The sequence below is a fragment of the Scatophagus argus genome, chromosome 9, assembly GCF_020382885.2.
Source record: "Scatophagus argus isolate fScaArg1 chromosome 9, fScaArg1.pri, whole genome shotgun sequence".
Lineage (NCBI taxonomy): Eukaryota > Metazoa > Chordata > Actinopteri > Scatophagidae > Scatophagus > Scatophagus argus.
The window spans coordinates 17,177,960-17,199,472 of NC_058501.1; the positions used below are offsets into that span (position 1 = coordinate 17,177,960).

Here is a 21,513-nt window from a genome sequence, read left to right on the forward strand (position 1 = left end):
CATCGGCAAACTGCGCTTTCATAAGTATTTGTTGTTCCATCAGGTCTACTCAAGCCTCAGGGGGTTATTTCATAGGGGAGGGGAAACGTGGGTGGATTTGATTTTGATTTTATACATTTTATACTTTTGTACATTAATGTGAGCACATAAAGAACAGATCGATATGTCAGTCAGTCAGTATTGGTCTATCAGAGATATATTGGTATTGACGTATATGTCATTTAATATCCTCAGCAAAACATTTTTATTCCAGGACATAAGACAGAGAAAGATGGTTGGTATGATTTGGAATTATAAAGTCCCATACACCGTGGCATCAACATCAGCCCTTAAAACCTGGTATCCTGCTCTAAAAGTTATTGAATCTGACATTTGTTTCCATTACCAGCAAATTAGCTGAGTTAAAGTTGGACAAAAAAAAGACAACTACACTTCAAAGTGTCTACAAATGTTCTCGCTTTATTTTCAACAAACGCATCGACCAAGCATCCGCGTGACATACCAGATGACGAAGGGTTATCTTGTCTCTGATTTTACAACTTAATCTTTTATTTTGCATAAAGTATCCACTAAAATACAACTCGTTTAACAAAAGAGTGCCTGCATAAATATAACAACATCACATATACTTTGGTAAAAATTTGCTCCGACTCTTCTATCTTTTCTTCACTGAGCCACTTTTCTTGTCGGGCTTCTGCTTCTTCACATCTTTCTTTACTTTTGACAGATTCTCGTAAACATCCTCCTTGTTTCTGGAGAGGAAAAAAAGCTGATTAGTGATTAGCGTCTTGTGTATTACTACACACTGTATATTTTTACACAGTTTCGTTCAAAGTGAATCATAGACACTGGAGAGGTTCATGAGCAGGGCAGCTGCATGACGACCACTTAAACCGACCATGAATCAATCAGTCAAAGCTGGCAGCAAACTGCTGAGCGCTGCAGCGGGGTCAAAGTCTACAGTGTCTGGGGCTGAACTGTTCATCCTTATGCTTGTTTTATCTTTTCTGCTTGGTTATTTAGAGCATCACTCCTGAACGTTTGCATTTATTTAGGGTAAATTAACTGCTATATCGACAAGTGAAAAAAGAACTTGAGAGTAATTGATAAAATGGTTGTTAGATTATTGGAGAAAAGTGCAGCCCTAAACTATGTTATATCCAGAGCAAAAGAGAGGTGTGAGTTAACCCTCTTACTCAACTAATTTGAGCTTTAACAGAGATGAAAAGTCAGGAAATCTCAGCCTCTGTTGCCTTGATTTTGATCATTTATCTTTAAAATCTGTCTAAATTTTATGGAGAAATAACTCATTTTTTTAAAACAAACGGACTAAAATGAGAAATAAATTAACCTTGTGCCTTATATAGCTTTAAGAAAGACAAGCACTCAGTTTATCTCAGATGCCCAGCCTCGCCTTGACAGTTTAGAAGATAAAAGCAATAAAAACAAATCCACTAAGAGGTGACGAGGGGCGATGGCTGGTTTGACCTCCGTTACCTCCCCCATCAATCTGTCAAACAGCTGCTGAGATGTTTCAGTCTGGACCAAACTGTGGTGCCTAAAAATGCAACTTGTTTACTGATGTTCTCATGCTGAATTGGGTTGAGGGCTCTTGGTGAAACTAGCACCACATGTAAATTAGTGCTTTCACACTGTGGAAAAGGTTCTTTATTAATTAGATTTGATGCGAGGATTAACGTCTTAGCAGCCGTCCTACTAGACTACTAGACTAAACTAGACTATAAAGAGTGCTCATTTTACAGATTAGAATATTCATCCATCCACCATTTTTCTATTCCCCTTATCCATCAGGGTCGCAGGGGGGCTGCAGTGTATCCCAGCTGACTACAGGCGAGAGGCGGGGTTCACCCTGGACTGGTTGCCAGTCAATCGCAGGGCCGTCACACAAACACAGGTAACCACACACTCTCACATTCACACCTAGGGGCAATTTAGAGAAGCCAGTTAACCTAACGTGCATGTTTTTGGGATTGTGGGAGGAAGCCGGAGTAGCCGGAAGAAACCCACACAGGCACAGGGAGAACATGTAAGCTCCACACAGAAGGGCCCAGACTAAAATGATTATAAAATCATGTGTTAAAATGTAGTGTTTTTTTTATTTGTTTGTTTTTGTTTGTAGTGTAAACAAAAAAAAACCTAAGATTTATTCCAGCTGCAGCTACAGTTCATCCACGTTTCACCCACAACCTCCCACTACAAAGTGAGACTGCTGAGGTCAGGTTGAACCTGCCGACTAAGTCGTGTTTTTGAAAAGAAAGTAGGACAGCGGTGTGAGGTTTAGCGACGCCATGTGAACGTGCTAGGGGCATCAAATTCACATCCAGTTTCATACGCCCACTCACTTTGAGACCTTCCTGCTCGCTGGTTGGTGTTTGAGTTGCAGATTTCCGTACGCTGTCTCAGTTTCCTGGGGAAAAGAAACACAGAGACATTTCAGATATGACTGGAGGATTACACCGAGAGTGGTCATGCGACCGGTTCAGTCTATGTGTATGTCTCGGGGTCAACGTTCATCTTTCACAAGCGTATTGATAACGTGGCATTGAACTAATCTGCTCTGGTGTTCAACTCTGCAGTCAAAAGTGCAAAGGCGAATCTTGATTTTCTCTTGAAACCTCCTCCAGTTTTCCCGGGATCAGTCTATACTTCAGCCTCAAGAAAAGACTAATTTCTCTCCTGTCTTTAATAGTCTGTCCTTGTCTTGTTGGACTCTTCGTCCATGTTGCTCACCATGTAGGCGAAGTCTTTGGCCTTGGTGGTCTCTATGTACTCAGCCACAGCCAGATAGATGAACTTGTACTGGGCCTCTGTCTGCACCATGCCAGAGCGCTGCTCTCGCACCATCTGGATGTATTTCCAAATGTCAATATCGCAGTCCAGACCTACAGGGGGAAGTAGATTTTATACATTTTCTTTTTTTGTTTTTTTTTTATTTTGGATTTGTTTCTACACAATGCATATCTAGAGAAGTGATTACTTCAAAAGGAAAATACCCATAGTCTCGATGGTCTCGATGATCATGTCAATCACCACAATCGTTCCCGTTCGACCAATTCCAGCACTGCACAAAGAAGGAACAAAGTTAACATATTTCTCGACTTATTAAAGAAGAACTGAACATCATTCACTGCGCTTACCAAACGACTCTAAACTCTAGTGTCAGTTCAGCAGGTATTTGGTCATAAACCAAAATATAAAACTTAATTAGAATTTTGACCTGATGGTGGCGCTGGATGAAAAGCTGTGGGATCGAGTCATCAACAGTCAACATTAATGTTTCACTCACAGCCACGAAACTTTACCTCATGGTGGCACCAGAGGAAACATCAGAGGAGCAACAACTATTCTATTTTATTACTATTCTGTAATCTGGGATTTTTTACCATTAAAAAATACTAGACAATTTTATTATTTTATGCTGAAGACTTTCCAGATAAGAAAAGGGAACATCACCCGCTCACATCTCAGACGTGTGCAGCACAAACACTGGTATGATTTAAGGGGTTTTCACGTGTCAGCTGTGTTAAGGGAAACCACTGCTGTGCAGCCTTGTGAACGTGCTTACATGCCAAAACACTTACACGAGAATCATATAAACAAGTTTCAAAAAGAAGCACAAGCGGCCTCAGTATCCCTCACATCACACGGGCAAAATTCCAAAAGGATAATCTGTCAGTTGACTCAAAACCTTTTGTTAGGCGACTACTAATCTAAATCCTGAAACTATGATCATTTTAATCTTAAACCTTCTTGTGTTGTCACCTAACGTAGGATTATGGAATCTGAGCATGGTTAACTTGTACAAGCTGTTTTTCCACATTTTTCATAACATCATACAAGCACATCTGTCTGCCACAAGTTCCAGAACATCACAAGTTGAATGTTTGTGGATTTATGATTTCTATGACATGTGGTGTCACCCAATATTTGGCAAAATCTCCATCTGGGAAACATATTGATTCTCAGTTAATTGCTGAGATCATCAAACTAAACATCAGCTGCTTCAATCCTCTGATGATTTGCTTCATCTATATTATAATATTTTAAACTGAATATCCTTCTTTAACTATTAGTTGGACAAAAGATTCCATTTGAAGTTGTCCTCTCTGGGTAACTGGTAATGGGCACTATTTTTCACGATCTCTAACTTTACATTGATTAATCAGTGTTTTGGATAGCAGCTGACAAATTAATCAATGAAAATAATCAGTCCTAATGGTACAAGCGGTGCTCTAAGGAATTACAAACCTCCATAGTTTGAGTCTGCTTATAAACTTTTATGTGAGTTTCATGCTGGGCTACTAGTTTGCTCTGATGCAGTAATTAATTCTTGGCGCGTTCAGCTTTGGGACCTCATGGTCCTTATATCGGGGTCATTGTATTACCCTGGGGCTGCAGTTGTCTAGTACCTGCAGTGGATGATCATGGGTCCAGCATCAGGATATTCATTATGTTTAGTGTTCACTTGAGACAGGAAGCTGAGGACACCACCTGGCTCCTGAGGGACGCCGTGGTCAGGCCAGCTCAAGTACTGGTAGTGCCATATGGTGCGGCAATCTTCTGACTGCAAAAGAGGGAGAAAAAAAATCACAATAATGAAAGTCCTGGTGAAAGAGCGAGGAGAGCGACGGCAGTGAGGTTAGAGACGGGTGTTTGGCATCATTACCTTGTTCAGAGGAGCGATCTCCAGAATTCGAACTTTGTAATCGGCAGCTTCCCTCTCTGACGTCGCGGTCACCACGTATGAACCCACCTCCTTGGAGCTATGAATGTCCGGCCAGTATGGCACGCATTTATTCTGCAGAAAAATTAAGAATAAATCAAATAGATTATAACTTGATCTGCAGGGTTCAAGTCATGTACGAGGACCTTCTGTGAGGCTGTTGTTTGTTTTTGTACTTATGTACAGTATTTCATGTATTTTCACTGTTTTAAAAGTTTGACCTCTGAACTGCAACCTCTCCCACTTTATAGCTTATTTTTCATATTTATGGAATTTTTGGATTTCAGTCAAATTCCTAAATATACTGAAGTTAGCAAAAGTGAAAAACTGTGTCAACTATTTAAATCAGAAGTCAGGACAACTCTGATTTATTTATATGATTATTATTCACAGTTTCTTTCTCAATGGGCAACAACAACAACAAGAGAACTGTAACTACAAACAACAGTAGAAAAATCTCCATAATATCATCTTTTTCAGATTCAGAGGATCTGGAGAAATCTCTGCATTGTAAGGGACAAGGCCAAAAACCAACACTGAATGCCCAGGACCTTCAATCCCTCAGGCAGCAGTTCATTAAAAACTGACATGATTTGTATAAGGGATTTTACTACATGAGCTGTGGAACACACAGGAAACACACTGTCAGTAAGCACAGTTTGTTGTTGCATCTACAAAAACTATTCTTACAAAGCAAAAGTCACATAACAACAACATCCAAGAAAATAAAAAGTAAAGTTTGAACATGAGAGCCTTTGTCTTTGTCTTTGTACTTAACAGAATATAGGTGCAAAAGGATTTGTGAATCACTACATTCTGTTTTCGTTTCCTTTTTAAACAACTTTTTCACAATCGGTGCTATATTGATTGTTGTCTTGAAATAATATAACGCTGGTCCAAGGCATCAAAATTCTCAGTGTTGCATCAACACTTGATGGAAGCCTGTGCACTGACATGGAGTCTGATATTTACGGCCTAACTCACAGGGCGCTGCACAAATCTTATATGTCCCGTAAAAATATCCCCAAGTTTTTCAGTTTGTGACAGAAACTGTGTGGAAGAAGGAAATACTTCCTGGTGAAAATGTAATTAAAGATGCACGATAATGTCTAGATATTCTGACTTTCTTTAGCATTTCAAGAGTTTTTATACCTTCAGTAATTTCAGAAAGGATATACTCACCCGCCCTTTCTCAACCTCCCTTGTTGTCATGACGATCACCCTCGTGTTTTCCTGCCATACCATCTGCCAAAAATCGTTGATAGTTGTTGCTAGACACCCCTGGGTGGCAATGTAAACTTTCTGATTTCCGGACTCAAACAGGGTGTTCTGCAAACACACAGCGAAAGGCTCTTCAATAAACAAACGGCCTTAAAGACTGATAACACAGTGAACGATGACAAACAGAATATCTGACAGTTGTGTTTGTTACTGTGAGGCCAGTGACTCTGGAGGCTTACTCGAACATAGTTGGCGTTGATGTAATCTGAACCCACAACGTCAGGATCAGCGTTCTGCAGGATGACTCTGGTGTCATTGACTTGAGAAAATAAGTGGGAGAGAGTGGGATGTGTGGATTTATTCATGAAATTGGTGGATTTAGAGAATAATGACAGCAAGAAGATTTAAAAACTCACAGGGAAGAATATTCTTGTATCTGTTTTTGCTCTTATTTTCCGGCCTCTGGCCCTCTTCTCTGCTCTTCTTCACCTTTGCCTCCAACTTTTGAAGAGCCTGCAAGAGAAAAAGACGACTTTGATATCCAGTTTGTGGGTAGAAAATATTAGAGTTGAAGCTAAGATGAATGAATGCATTTAATGGAGGGAAAAATAAACAAACATGAGTTGCTGATGCTGTCGGGGTGACTTTTAACCCACTAAAACCCAACTTGAATCCTTTTCTTATTGGTTGCTTTCTCGGATATTGTTAAGAAAAAGACAAAAAGTGTCGAGTGGAGGGCGTACATTTTTTTTTCGGCCTCTTAAAGAAGGTATGACAGAAAACGTTTCAGAACCACTTTTAGGCTTTCACAAAGACATGTTTCACAGTAATCCCCTCACAGGAAATAGTCAGTCAAACTGTGATTTTATGGTGAAACTACCTACGAAACTTCACAAAGAGAAACAAGATCTTACCAGAGCTGGGTCCCCACTAGCGATGAAACAATTAGTTGTTAGTTGGTTATTAAGAAACTTAAGTGACAACTAATAATGATTAACCCATAACTTTGCAAGTAATGTGTTAAGCATTCCTCAGTTCCAGCTTATTAAAATTTGCTACACTTTTACCAGCTGCAATATAAAAGTGATAAACACATTAATGTAATAACTAAGATGCCTAATCAACTTACATAGTATACATTACTTGGAATTGGACAGTTTCACATAAAAAGTATTTTTTTTTTTGGTTCTTTAAGTAAAGTTTGATACTAATTCTTCTGTGCTTCTTAAATAGAGTACACAGAGTATTTTTACACTGTGGTATTACTACTTTTTACTTAAAAACATAACAATATGTGTGAGTTTCCTACAAAATAAGAACAATCTGTAGACTCATAGAATACAGAAAGAATACAAAAACCAATATTAAACAAACTGCTGAATATTATTATTTTAAATAAAAGATCTGAGTACATCTGCCATCACTGCATTTTACAAACAGCTGAGAAAATAATTATCAGATCAATCTGTAATTAAAATAACCATAATCATCAATTGCAGCCCTTGTCACCACCACCTGTAATTTATTTCAAGTAACATTTTCATGTGCAAGTAGCTTTTCTGTTTTATTTTAGTTGTTTTTTTCTGCATGTTTGAAGTTAAATGGTTGCTCTTCCAGCATGAACACAGTGTCGCTATGTAATGTGGCTTCGGGACATGGTGTTTTTCAACACCACAAGATGGTAGTATAGTCCCCCTAATTTTGCTCACAGTAAGGAAGTAAGCCCTGACATGTCAGAGGCTCTAAGACATTTCCTTTCTCACATTTTAGGACAACCCTGTAGTTCCTACACATCACAAACATAACCTTGACCGGCTCAACTCTTACATCAAACTCTTCCCAGAAGCCCGCCTTGCTCTTCTCTCCGTCGGCCTCCTGCCGCTGCTGCGCAGCCTGGTCCAGCTGTTTCACTCTGCTGTTGATGTCTCCTGCGTTCACTCTGGTGGAGTAATACGGCTGCCAGGACAGACAGAGCGACAGAACAGAAAAATCTTATAATACAGATGAAAGACAAAGACAAGTGAGCACAGTGCACAACATCACTGTCATCGTCATCATCAGTCAGGCCACGTTAAGACAAACTCTAAGATGTGAGTAATATTTTCTCTCTGTGAGCCGTGTTGCTCGTCTAAATAATCCACATTCAGTTTGTTGAATGTGCAGTACAAAACTAAATGACACGTTATGCATTCTAGCATGTTTTATCTACGTCATGTGGGGGGAGATTGCGAGGGAGACCATTTCACCTGTTTGAAGTACACCCAGTTGCCTGACATCTCCTCGATGCCTTTACGCTTGTAGTACTCCACCAAGTCTGTCAGCGTGTCGAACGTCTCCGAGCCTCCCACTGTATACCGGTCATTCTGAACGCACACAAGAAATAAACATCATACAGATGCGTTGTTCCATGTTGCCTGGTTTAATAATAAAGAGTGAAGTTTCTAAAGAGGCACTAAGCAAATGGGAAGCAATTATTCACAAAAAACAAAAGGTATTTCAATTTAAAGCCAAGGCGTGTTCGATTTTGCACAATAATTGTACATATCGTCTGGAATGCAGACTTTACAAAATTTTAAACGCATAAATGACACAGTTTTACAGGCCATAAAAATTAATTCCCTTGATATGAACACGCATTGGTGTACTCAGGTCCATTTGGTACCAGCAGCAGTTGATAAACTGAAGTTTAGAAACAAGTCCAGTTGGGAAACTGTGAAATCTTTGCCACGTGCTCGTGAGAAGGCCTTCGTGACCCTTCCAGTAATCTCACATTAATCCTCTGCACGAAAACAATAACGTCTATTTAAATGAGGCCTGAATGGTGTTTTCTCAGAGGTGAGCTGCCACCAGAAATAAAATGCAAAGACTTTGATGGTGACTGATGACTATGAAAATGAATCTGAAAGGCGGCATTGTGACCTGTTGCTGTACTATGAATATCATTAGGAGGTGTTCACAGTGGGTGAGTGTATTAATAATTCATAGCATCAGGATCATGTTTTTGGTTTCACAAATCGATTTTACTCAAAAATAAAACTGCTTTTTGTACCTGAGAACAACCGTTGGTTTACATCTAAAGTAAAAATGTGCCTGACACTTATGAACAAAAGCAGGGTTGAAACATGAGCGACAAGTTTTAATTGCATAAGACAGGGGAAATGAGACTTTAAAGAGCACAACACAACTTTGGGAATACCCCTCAGTATTTCTACATGATGTGAATCTGTTTCAGACAGTCCTGACTCTGCCCCAGAAACATACGGTCACGCACTGAATGACACCGACATACCAGCACAGACACGCACCTGACACATTATCTTGATGTGCGAGACCCTCTTTGTTCCAGTTTTGCTCCTCTCGTTCGTCAGAACTGACAGGACAAAGTCTCCGGGTTTTGACAGCGACTCTCTGACCAGGAAGGTGTCAGGCTCGTCCCGTGCCAAGAGCAGCTTCTCTGCGTTGGGGCCAGACAGATGGCCGTGGTACCACCTGAGACACAAAGCCACTGATGGTTCATGATGCAGCCTAAGTGACATATATGCATTTTTAACAACATTCTTGCACTAAATTTAAGGGTCATTTGTGACGATGGTTCACACCAGTGACCTGCAAAAATGCAGATAACTAACCAAGCAAACCAAGAAATCTTTGCAAAAATGTTGCAAGCGACAAGCCTAACCCTAACCCTGACAAAACATCACTTTTCCTTTTTTTTCCACTGCCTGCAATTTACTATACGCGAGCAGAGCTCAGCCATTGTAGTCAGTCTGAACATATGAGTCTATTCGAGGCTAAGTGGTTGTCAGACTCTTACTGATGTGGTACACTGGACTGTTGAGCACACAATACAGTAGAGTAGAAATAGAAAGCCACAATAGATTCAGTGGATTATTATTATGATGCACAGTTAAAAACAGCACATACAGATTTTGCTGTTACATGCAGGTAATATTTCTGTCGACTATGGCACTCTGTTTGTGTGTTTGTGTGTGTGTGTGTGTGTTTGTACATGCGTGCACGCCGAGACTGTGTGAATTAGTGAATGCATACTTGGTCGCGCTGGGTTGTGACTTAATTTTAGGCACAGTTCTCGATTTCTTCTTCTAAACTTCCTGCTTTGTGGTCGGAAAATTTCTGATGACAGATTTCGTGGCTGAAGAGGACAAAGTATTTATAGTTTGTAACCCCCCCCCCCATGCAAGATCCACAGATACCCTACCACACCACACCCCCCCTCCCCTCCACTACACACAGTCTCTTTAGGCCTTTTGCACATGCTTTTTATGATTAAGTTCTTTGATTTATACACTTGTCAAATCACAGTGTAAACATTCACACAAACTGAAATGAGACTCCACGTGATAGGTTTTAAATATAGGTTGCATGAAGCACCTGCAGCAAAAAAGAGCAAGAAAAAAAAGTAGCACCCATGCAGTTCTGCAGAAGTCTGGTCAGAGTAGGCCGATCTGTTGTCTTAAGTTTAAGACAACAATCAAGTGCCCTGATCATATTTGCTCTGTTTTTCTGAGAAGAGATAAGCTGCCATATTTAAATGAGAGCAAATAATACCTGTTGAGGTGTGTGTGTAAAACCATGCTCTGAGATGAGAGAGACAGATAGGGTGAGATGAGGAAGACAACAAGTGAGCAAGAACATGATGGAGTGTGCAATAGAGGAAGACAAGTAGGGTCTGGCCATTGCTTTCAAAAGTGTCAAAACTTAAAGTTTCCAACCGCAACACCAAAAGGGAAGTTAGACAACTGACAGAGAGAGAAGGCCGGGGGGGTGGGGGGGGCAGGCAGGCAGAGGGTAGAGCTTCCAGTCTGGGTGAAGCACACAGTCACAGACACACACGATAGAAAGTAGTGCCCTCCTTGACTCATATAAGGAGTGGAACCATATGAGTTTATCAGCACTGGTTGGACATTAACCTACTTGAAGCTGCCCGCAGTTGCACAATGTTTTTAGCTGGGAAAAAAGAACAACTTAAACATCACCTGCAGCCGCATGTTATGGAAGTCAAGTGTTCGCTCAAGCCAAACTAGAATAAAAAAACGCCTTTTTCTTAACTTGAATCTGACAAACAGCAACATTCTGGAGGGCTCTGCACGCAAACAAACACTGACATTAGAATATTATCTGCAAAATTATCTAGTAACCATATTTTGTAAACAGAGATGCCTGCAAGTCAATGAGTGAGTGTTTAAAGTAGCCCTGTATTCAAGAGCACAGTTTTAGGTAAAATTTTACAAATCTTAATTGCGAGTAATTATTGTGGAGAGTGGCAGTCATTAAAGGCTGATGTTACCATTTAACATATCAAAAATTCAAATTATCCTCTGAAGACGCTGAGTAAAAATCCAAGTACTTAGTGTGGTGGTTGACTTTGGGCATTTGTTATTCCTCCATGGTATTTTATAAATAACACGTTCCTCTATAATTCTGAAAAAGCTGAAAATGTTTCTGCTAAACTCAACACGACACAACGTCAAAAAAAGATCAGTCGTGTGAAGTTTACATTCTGGAAATAAAAGAGTTGTTCCCAACAAAAGAGTTTTTATCTACTGTTGATTGTAAAATCTTAATCTGCAAGGCCATCAGTGACTTCAGCAGGCAGATACAGAAAACGCACTTAAGCACATTATTTCCTGATGAACAAAATCAAGACTTTTCTGAGTGTAAAAATGAGGCAGGTACTTCATTTAACGTGGGCATGCTCTTCTGTCCCTTTTTCAGAAACGAGTAACACATTGGTTGCATAAATCGTTTTCAGAATGTGCTTATTAGGAAACAAATCCAAAGATCAAAATCTGAGATCCTGAGAAGTTCGTGCAGAAGGAAACGTGCTGCCTCTAAAGCACTGAATCAAACATTAACTGCAAGCGCTGCAGTCCTCTCGGACAATTGGACTTGAATGAGCCTGAACATTTGCCTTTTTTTTATAACACTGATCGCAATGACTAATAATCATTAAAGTTTGCTGTTGATATAACAGAAACACGATAGGATGTAAATTTTCCCACTGTTTTCCAACGGAAAATGTTTACTTTTCATTTGTTTATTGGTTGGTCTTATTTTATCAAAACTTTCTAGTTTCATGCGCGAAGGTTTGCTCCGTCACCTGCTCTTCACTAATTTTTTTTTTTTTTTTTCCTGTTGCTCCCTGTAGCTCCCCTCCACCCCGAGAACCATTAAGCTTACAGTTACTTCACCCATGGTCTGCGGCCACTCTAAGGCTGAGTTTATGATTTTGTGACATCACATCTAACTTACACGTGTGTGAAATAGAAACCTCCAGTTCACATGTATTGAAACTGAGCTTCACGTTAAATAGCAGGCGTCTTGTGTTTCTTAATTAAACCTATCAATTTATCGATAAATGTATATCCACTGATTTTGAGGGAGGAGGAGAACATGTGATATTGGAAAATCATTACCAGACATCAATTATCATTCAAAGCTGCGTATTTTCTATATGCCGCTAAACATGTCTGGAGAGGATCTTGAAAACTGTTTCCATCCGTCAGCAGAGTGCGAGCATCAAGCGAAGGAAAGCACAACTACACTTCAGTACAGCACTGGAGTAGACGTACTTATGACAACGCTGACCCTGATCATAAGCAGTTCACGAGCTGCAGCGGTGAGCCAGATGTAGGAACGAAAACTCGACACCTGTGGGCTCCATTTGTCTGGAGTGTGGGTGTTCATTTTCACTGACTCGCACTCGCACCAGGACGCTATTACACCAAAATTACTCAAAAGCTGATTTATTTCCCCCAGAGGAAAATCTTTAAACCCCATGGAATATCAAACCCACAAATGACACTTATCATCCCCATTAAGTAAACCATTAATCAGAGGAAATAGCTGACTACAGTTCACCTAACCTCCTAAACACACTTAGCTGGAGCGTGTAGGTGGAGACAGCTCAGAGAAGCCAGTGAGTGTGAGCCACATTAACCTACAGTGGGCTCAAACAGTAAGGTTGATGTAAGAATGCACAGACCTCTCTGTGGTGGGGTCGGAGCAGTTCAGGGGGTACTTGAGCTCGATGACGGTGCCATCTCTGTCCTGCAGGATGCCGTTCTCCGCTGTGTAGTACTCCACCAGCTCCGACAGCGTGGCAAACTTCTCTCCGCCGTACAGGTCGTAGTAGTCTCCTGTGTTTTGGATCCGGATGTGGGTGACCATGTCGCCCACTCTGAGGAGAAGCAGGTTAGACCAACCGTTAAAAGTAAGTTTTTCCTCGACAAAAACAACTGCCTGATGACAGTAAAGAGAACAATTCTGTTCCAGGAGCTAAAAGGCACGAAAGCGAATGCTGCCCAATAATATTTATTTGCTTCAAAAGGTAAAAAAATAAATAAAAAAAGGGTTGGAGCCACAAATCAGATCCTTGGCGTGCATCACTTGATTTTTAGCACTTTCTGTACATCATGCAAAGATAGTTTATACAGTAACTGTCTGACTTTCTTTGGAATAAAAGGGAGCTTTTCTGAATTTGGTGTTTCCTCTAACTTTTAACAGTAAAGAAAATTTGACATACAAGCCTGTAAAACATAAGGAAGGAAACAGAATGTGATCATTTGCTAATCTTTTCTGACATAAACTCAATTGAAAACAGCACAAAGACAATATATTTAATGGAATTTACTTAATCAACTTGTTTATTCTGAATTTGATGCCAGCAACATGTTTTAATCAAGTTGGAACAAGAGCAACAAAAGACAACAAGATGTTGCTCAGTTAACATCTGTTAGTCTATGCTGGTAACACCTGGTAACAGGTGAAAGTATCATGACTGGCTATGAAAGGTCATTTGCTCATTTGTTCACAAGCAGGAATGGGGCGAGGTTCACCACTTTGTGAAACACGGTTGTATAAAGGATATTACTCCACAGGAACACTACGTGAAACTCTTGTCAGTAAACACAGTTCATTTACAAATGACCACATTCTGATTTTATTTATGTTTTACGCAGCGTCCCAGCTCGTTTGGAAGCGGGGAATCTGGAGTGATTTTGGAGTAAAACTGTGAGATGATCCACGATACAGAAACACCAAGACTGAAAAGTAAAAATATCTGCAAACCTAAAGGATTCGGAGCTCTGAATTCTTCTGAAGGTTTGGAGCATTTTCGAGCCAATGTTAGCATGACACTGAGAAGTCTGTCAAAAATTACTCATCCGTGCAGTTTAAAGGCTGCATGGAAAGCTTTTCGTGTTTGTTTGTCTTTTAATGGTGGGAGGGAAGGGCCAGTGTGAGATGCTAGTGATAATTTTTTTCACTGTGGGTTCAAGTCTTTAAAAAATTACTTGATTTGAACTTTTTCCCTCTTACAACCACAGACTGCTGATCAATAACTTATTGATCTTGATACATTCAAGCGTTCACAGCAACGATATGAACTCAGAAACAGTAGTTTCCACGATTTACTGCCCATCAAAAGAGCCTAAATACCCCTGAGGAGTCCTGGCTTCAGTACAGGATATATTACTATTAATACAGACAGAAATATATTAACGTCAGCACAGATGCCGTATGTTTCCAAATTTAAACCTCTGTGAACTACAGGCTGCAGTACTGTATATCTTAATATAACATTCAGTCACACATCAGTTAACCTATACCCAAATATAAAAAAAACATGTTATCGGTCAAATCTTAGAATTCTATATTTAGCATTGTAAGTACTACCCATTGTATTCATTTCTAAAAGCACTTTAAATTCTTTTTAGTCCTTCAGATTGCGAATGACAGCCAGACTTTAAAACTAGGCAAATAAAAACATGTCAGCCCTATCTGTGCATTTGTTTCTAAAGTTAAGAATAAACAGCCGTTAGAATTACAAGGAGCATTACACGGAGCAGTGGAAAGTTTGATTTCCTTATATGCAGAATACGAATATTCACATTATGAGCACGTCATTGTCACAGAGTTGTGAAACAGTTTCTTTAAATAAAGTTTATAGAAGACAGATGCAATTACCAAGTAAACAAAAATAAATGAAAATGAAAGAAAAGTCTGGGTTTTGCATTAAGGTTCACTGAGCTGAACCGCCCCTGCGGTGCAACGTTATCAGCTTAATTATTAAATATTAACATTTATGTTCTCCTTTCAAGTTCGATGAGCCATGTGGGTGAACTGACAGCACGATTTTAAATGAAAGGAAGGGAAGACTCCTAATCTGCTGTGAAGTTGGAATGTTACAGGAGAAATTTGGGGTGTTGGTGGAGACATTATTACCTGACAGACAGGGAGAAATCTCCTACATTTTTCTTGCTGGGTCGAGCTAAAAAGCTGCCAGCAATGCCTCGAGTCTTCAGTATTTCCTCAGCCTGCAGGCCTGTGATGTCTCTGTGAAACCACCTGCATCAACACACATGTGGACAAAGTCAAAATACACTCAGCATGAGCATGAATGCTTCCAGCACTCACACAAACAGATAAGACTTGTGTCAGATATAAATACATACACAGCACTAATACCGATAAATACACGCCCAGAATTATCTGGGTGAGTGCACCAAAACACAATGAGTTATTTTATAGGCAAAATACAAATATATTCAGTCTTGTTTTTTCTAGAAATCTAACAGTAATTCGTTCTTAAGAGTTTTTCCACACGGCAGAAGAGGCAGGTCTCGCCTTCTCGTCTCGCCAGATTCTGAAATGATTAACCAATGATTGACAGGAAATAAACAGTTCTTATACTCTGATCACTTACTTGCTTATTTGATTGATCGTTGATCATTATTCATTATAAGACTACTATAACAAACACAGCTCTGACTATAGACCAGAAGAAAAGTTATTTAATTTACCTTTAACAATATCACAAGTGTATGTATTAACACATTTGTGTAAATCTTCACCACTGAGACAGTGAGGGTCCACTTTGAGGAACGGAATACCACAATACACAGAAACAGCAATACTCACATTATAATGTACATTTGCATAACTATAACCCAGACAAATCCAGGGAAGCTCTTCCATCAACTCCATGGCCTTAAGTTACTCAGCATGACATAAATGCATCAGTTCAGATGCAATATCTACTATTTTATCATAACCTGGAGCCCTTTGAGGGTGAAATCTGCAGCAACCCAAAATCTGGTCCAGTTTGGCTTCTGAGCTAATCCAAAAAAACTCAGAGAATATAACAAATAAGTCTGAGAAAATATTTCTCGGTACGTCAGCTTTTGAACACTGCTGCTTTCAAAAGATATCCATCTTCATTGTTCAACTTGTAGTCAAAGACATTTTCACTTCACAGAGTTAAAGAGCACAATTAAAAGCTAGAAATCTTAGTGGAAATGGAATACAACTTTAAAGGGAACACTTTGTATGCACTTGTTCTGACAATTAGGTCGTGTTCGCGCTTGAATTCGAGTTTCCACTTCAACCCTGGCTCGTCACAAGACAGATTTTACACAGCAAATGTTCATAGACAGAAGAAAAGATCCATTGATTCAAAGTAAAGGGAACCTTGTAAGGACCTTTCGTTAGCATTTAAAGAGTCTGAGTCTGTTTCTCACACAACCACTGAACTAAAGCATCACTGATGACACACAGAGACCGAACAGCGCACAAAGAAACAAAAATCACATGATAGAGGAACAGAGCAGGATGAGTCGACAGCTGGGGAAAGACAGAGAAGGAGGAATGGAAACAGAGAAGTTGTCATCACGCCTTGCACAAAACACAGAGTACATGACGAGAGTGTAACGGTGCATTGTACTGTCCGGCGGGGGCTCCACTCACCGAACCATGTTGCCTCTTCACTTCTTCTGGCACCAAAGAGAAGGAGAGTGTTGGTGTTAGTCACCTCTACCTGCATGTGTGCAGGCAAGACAAAAACATAAGCACAGTATTGTTGATCGATGGTTTTATTTGAAAAAAATCAAACCAAACAACAGCCAATTTCTCGATACTTCCTCAATTTACAGCTACACACTCGCTTAGATAGACGATAGCTAATTTTCATTCTCAAGCTGTTGCTCTTTCACGCACTTGCTCTACCTCTAACACTTACGTACATGCACGAAATGTCAAAACTCTATCTCTGTACCGCACCACACTCATAAAACAACCCTCAAACTACCCGCACTCTCCTCCTCCTCCTCCTCCTGCTCCTCCTTTCCTCCTATGAATCTCTCCACCCAATCCTCCTCCTTTCCAGTCCCTCTCTGTTCCAATAGGAAAGCAGGTAAACACTTACTCTTTCTCAGCTGCTTCTGAAAACAACTGACGCTCGCCGAGACGCCCCGACTGTATATGTCGCTCTCTCTCCCTCTCTCTCTCTCTCTCTCCCCTCCTCTTTCTCTCTCTTGCGCTTCCCTTCCTTCCTTTTTTACATCTCCTTTCACAAAATAGTGAAAGCAAGACAGGAACTAAAATAGCTGACAGGCTGGAATTCCTCCAACCGATGTAGATATGCTTTCTTTTCCTTTTCCTTTTGTCTTTTCTTTTTTTTTTTTTTTAAAGACAACCAAAACAAAAACTCATCGTATTTTAAAAGCTCAGCAGGTTTAAACACTGGAAACTCCCTCTCTGACGCGTCATCAAACCATCATCATCAGGTCCCCACGAATAGCTCAGCAGAGATGGTTCAAACGGTTCTGTTCATCGGTGAATCATGAGCGAGAGTTTCTATCCAGTAATTCCACCATGGTTTTAAGAAGTGAAAAATCCACGACATGTTAAGTTTGACGTAAACAAGCGCAGTCAGCTATTGACAAAGCTTTTCCCCTCTGCCTGCCCACCTGTCGTCTGCTGTTGTTGTCTGTTTGTTCTTTACTTCCAGGTGTATATGACGTTCTGTGTGTGTGTGTGTGTGTGTGTGTGTGCATAACACACAAAGGTCAACGCCACAGAACACTTCCTTATTTGCAGTTCAACCTTCCCCCTCCATACATGTGTGCGTGTGTGTATGTGTGTGCCTGTGAATGTGAGAGAGAGCAGCTCTCGGCAGGTAAACCATTTGCAATTGCGAACTCACTATCAGACCACTGAGGCATGAAGCAAATGATCTTAAACCATGTGTTTTAATTTAAATCCCTGGTGTCACAGGAAGCAAATGGAGGCTTGAGAGAGACACCAGTTTGCCCATAATGCAAAACAAGTCCACTGCACCATAAGGAAGGCTTGGCTGCACTGCAAACATGTTTACACATACGCCACAAACACATAAGATCAGCATTTTCAAACCTGTGAAGCAAACAATTTAGATTTAACTTGCAAATCCTACTCTGCGGTTTCAGAGGAGATATTTGAATTTTGTGGAAAATATAGTATGTCAGCTATTAAATGCGAACAGTAAGCTCTGATATTTTTAGCGTTGGCGCAGATGCGAAAGAAAGCTGACAGCGGCTGTTTGGACTTAGATCAAAAAGTGAAGAATAAGTGGAAGAAACTACAGCATGCTGTAGCCCCACCCCCAGTGCTCTCAACACACGCAAATGCAGGCACACGAGCAGCACTGCAGGTGTCATTCATCGTGGTTAACTTATTGCAGTTTGCATTATTCTCTTCACAGGCTCATGTTAACAGTGCTAACAATAGAAACTCCTCTTCCCCTCTGACACAACAGAACTTCATCTCTCAGCTTCATACGCGCACACACACACACACACACACACACACACCCAAACAGTCACAGTTTTTTTTTTGTTTTGTTTTGTTTTTTCTCACAGCCTCAATGTGACAATCAAGACAAAGATGTTTCCAGGATTTGGTCACTGAGTGTTGCAACACACAAGACTTTTGCAATGCATCAAATTGTGTCCCTTCAGAGGAACTTATTGTATATGCTGTTCTGCACACCCCCTCTCCAGAACAGAGCATATCAGGATGTATATTGTAACATATTACATAAACTGTGACAGAATATCACCCACCCCTAAACTTGAATTTAGTCAGTCATTCATTTTCTATACCGCTTACCTGTCAGGGTTGTGGGGAGCTGGAGCCTATCCCAGCAGGCTACAGGCAAGAGGCGGCGTACACTCTCAACTGATCGCCAGTCAATCGCAGGGCTGAACTTGGATTTATACGAGTGAAAGCCAACTGCTTGTAAATATTATATCTGTATCTGGAGTCGCATTAAAACACACATACAGAAGCCAATCGTGGGATTCACGAGCTAAAGATTGACAACATTAGTGTTAATACCAAAGCAGACGTCAAACAAAGACCAGAACATTTACAAGGCCTGGAGACAAAGCTGAGAAGCAACACACACACACACACACCAAAAATAAATAAATAAATAATATAAAATAAATAAAACAAAAGACACTCACCTCCGAGACATTGTAGGAACTCACTGGCAGTCTGGCAATCTTCTGCACCAGGATGCGATGGGTGGAATCCAGCCTCTCCTCTGTGATGCTGTCTGTGATGGTGATCAGTAACAACTCATAGAAAGAGTCAGGTTACATTGGAAGCAGATATATACTGCATTTCTCCCGTCCAAGTTAGCTCTCCTTCCTCTCACTTCCTGTGTTCACCCAGCCTCCCTGGCCTCCATCGCTCTTTCTCATGATAAGATATCAGGCTTCATTACCAGCCCAGCCAATCTTCCAGCCCAGCAATTTACTCTAATTTTCTTAATTACCCAACTATCTAACAGAGAAAATGTGCCTGTTCCTGTTCCTGTTCCCCCCACCCCACCCATGACCCCTTCCATGTGCAATGGCTCTCCTGCTTTTCTGCTTAAAAAAAAAAAAAAAAAAAAAAAAAAAAAAAAAAAAAAAAAAAAATCACCATTTGCCTCCATGTAAATTCCACCTCATCTTTTCAGGCTCGCATGCAAAGTACCTCACACTCTTCATGTCCTTTCTTCCTACCATTTGTTTAGTTTGAGCAGATATGGCTACTTCACTGAAACTGATACTGGAATCAAGCATCCACATAATTATGCCTTAAAAATATATTTGACCAATTAAACATAAACAAAAATATAACAAATGGCTTAATTGGCCTAATAATTCCATAAAGCTTTATACCTCAGGCACCAGCTCTCAATCCAGTTCAACATCATTTGGGGAGATTAGGACTAAAACAGTGCACAAACTACCGTTAAACGTTTCGCTTCATTTAATTAATCACCCAATTGTACATACGGGTGCTTTATTTTGAAGGAAATCTGCAGCCATGTCAGTTGCCCTGTGAGGCTGCATCATTGACATGTATGAAGATGTTCATATACAGTCAGTAGGCTGCAGTTAGGCACAGTGGTGTTTTGAGCTAAATGTTAACCTGCTTACAACGACAACATGACACGCTGATGATAATGTAGCAGAATGTTAATTATGTTCATCACCATCTGTGTTGAGCAACCTATTTCTCACATGATCTGTCAGTATATACACACCTTTTCTGTAAGGCCCCAGAGGCTACAACAACACTAAGCAAGAGGCACCACTAGCCAAACAACACCATGAAGACCAAGGAGCTCTCCAAACAAGTCAGGGACAAAGTTGAAAAGTACAAGTCAAGGTTGGGTTATTAAAAAAAAAAAAAAAATCCAAATCTTTGATGATCCCATGGAGAACCATCAAATCCATCATCATCAAATGGAAAAAAACACAGTACCACAACAAACCTACCAAGAGATGGCCGCCCACCAGAACTCACAAACCGGGCAAGCAGGGCATTAATCAGACAGGAACAAAGAGACCAAAGTCAACCAGTGCTGAGTTCCACAGCAAAGACTGGAGTATCTGTCCATAGGACCACAACAGGCCGTACACTCCACAGAGCTGGGCTTAATGGAAGAGAGGCCAGGAAAAAAAAAAAGCCATGCCTCAAAGGTAAAAATAGGAAAGAACATTTTGAGTTTGCCAAAAGACATGTGGGAGACTCCCCAAATGTGTGGAGGAAGGTGCTCCGGTCAGATGAGACTAAACCTGAACCTTTTGGCCACCAAGCAAAACGCTATGGCTGGCGCAAACCCAGCACATCTTATCACCCCAAGAACACCATCCCCACAGTGAAACAAGGTGGTGGCAGCATCATGCTGTGGGGATGCTTTTCAGCAGCAGGGACTGGGAAACTGGTCAGAATCGAGGGAAAGATGGATGTTGCTAAATACAGCGATATTCTTGAGCAAAAACTGTTTCAATCTGCCAGTGATTTGAGACTGGGACGGAGGTTCACCTTCCAGCTGGACAATGACCCTAAGCCTGCTGCTAAAGCAACGCTCGAGTGGTTTAAGAGGAAACATTTAAATGTTGGAATGGCTTAATCAAAGCTCAGACCTCGATCCAACTGAGAATCTGTGGTCAGAGTTGAAGAGTGCTGTTCACCAGCGGAACCCATCCGACTTGCAGGAGCTGGAACAGTTTTGCCTTGAGGAATGTGCAAAAGGAATGGGGATACTTTTACACAAAGCACCGCAAGTACAGCTGAGGCTGATGGAATTTATAATTAGTTTTAGCTTACATTTGGTGTAAACTGAAGCACTTGCCAAACAGAAATTTTACCTGATGGTAGTGCTGGATGAAAAATGATCAGGAAAGTCAGTACAATTCATCTTGAGG

At 40.5% G+C, this 21,513-nt stretch overlaps 1 protein-coding gene and 1 long non-coding RNA gene across 3 annotated transcripts; one reads left to right on the forward strand and one right to left on the reverse strand.

Moving 5' to 3' along the window:
* Positions 1–436: 436 nt before the first annotated feature.
* Positions 437–17,752, reverse strand: ptpn6 (protein tyrosine phosphatase non-receptor type 6). 2 transcript variants are annotated; one of them, XM_046399193.1, is made up of 16 exons: positions 17,734–17,752; positions 16,733–16,802; positions 15,212–15,334; positions 12,972–13,166; positions 9,271–9,454; positions 8,212–8,328; positions 7,793–7,921; positions 6,382–6,478; positions 6,205–6,284; positions 5,927–6,073; positions 4,688–4,819; positions 4,431–4,585; positions 3,015–3,082; positions 2,752–2,903; positions 2,364–2,428; positions 437–752 (listed from the first exon to the last, which is right to left on the reverse strand). In XM_046399193.1, exons 2-16 carry the CDS (start codon positions 16,738–16,740, stop codon positions 656–658), a joined length of 1,749 nt encoding a protein of 582 aa, XP_046255149.1. In that variant the 5' UTR covers positions 16,741–16,802; positions 17,734–17,752; the 3' UTR covers positions 437–655. The 2 variants fall into 2 exon arrangements, with proteins under 2 accessions (XP_046255149.1, XP_046255148.1); XM_046399192.1 differs by lacking the exon at positions 17,734–17,752 and adding an exon at positions 17,190–17,274.
* LOC124064657 lies at positions 1,853–5,493 on the forward strand. Its single transcript, XR_006844295.1, has 2 exons — positions 1,853–1,915; positions 5,225–5,493. It is a non-coding gene; the product is annotated as an uncharacterized LOC124064657 (long non-coding RNA).
* Positions 17,753–21,513: the final 3,761 nt, after the last annotated feature.

Coding starts and splice junctions, on each gene's coding strand:
- ptpn6 (XM_046399193.1), bottom strand. Junction 13,167..15,211: donor GATTTCTCCCTGTCTGTCAG/GTAATAATGTCT, acceptor GCTTCTCCTCAG/AGTGGGCGACATGGTCACCC. Junction 6,285..6,381: donor ATACAAGAATATTCTTCCCT/GTGAGTTTTTAA, acceptor TATTTTCTCAAG/TCAATGACACCAGAGTCATC.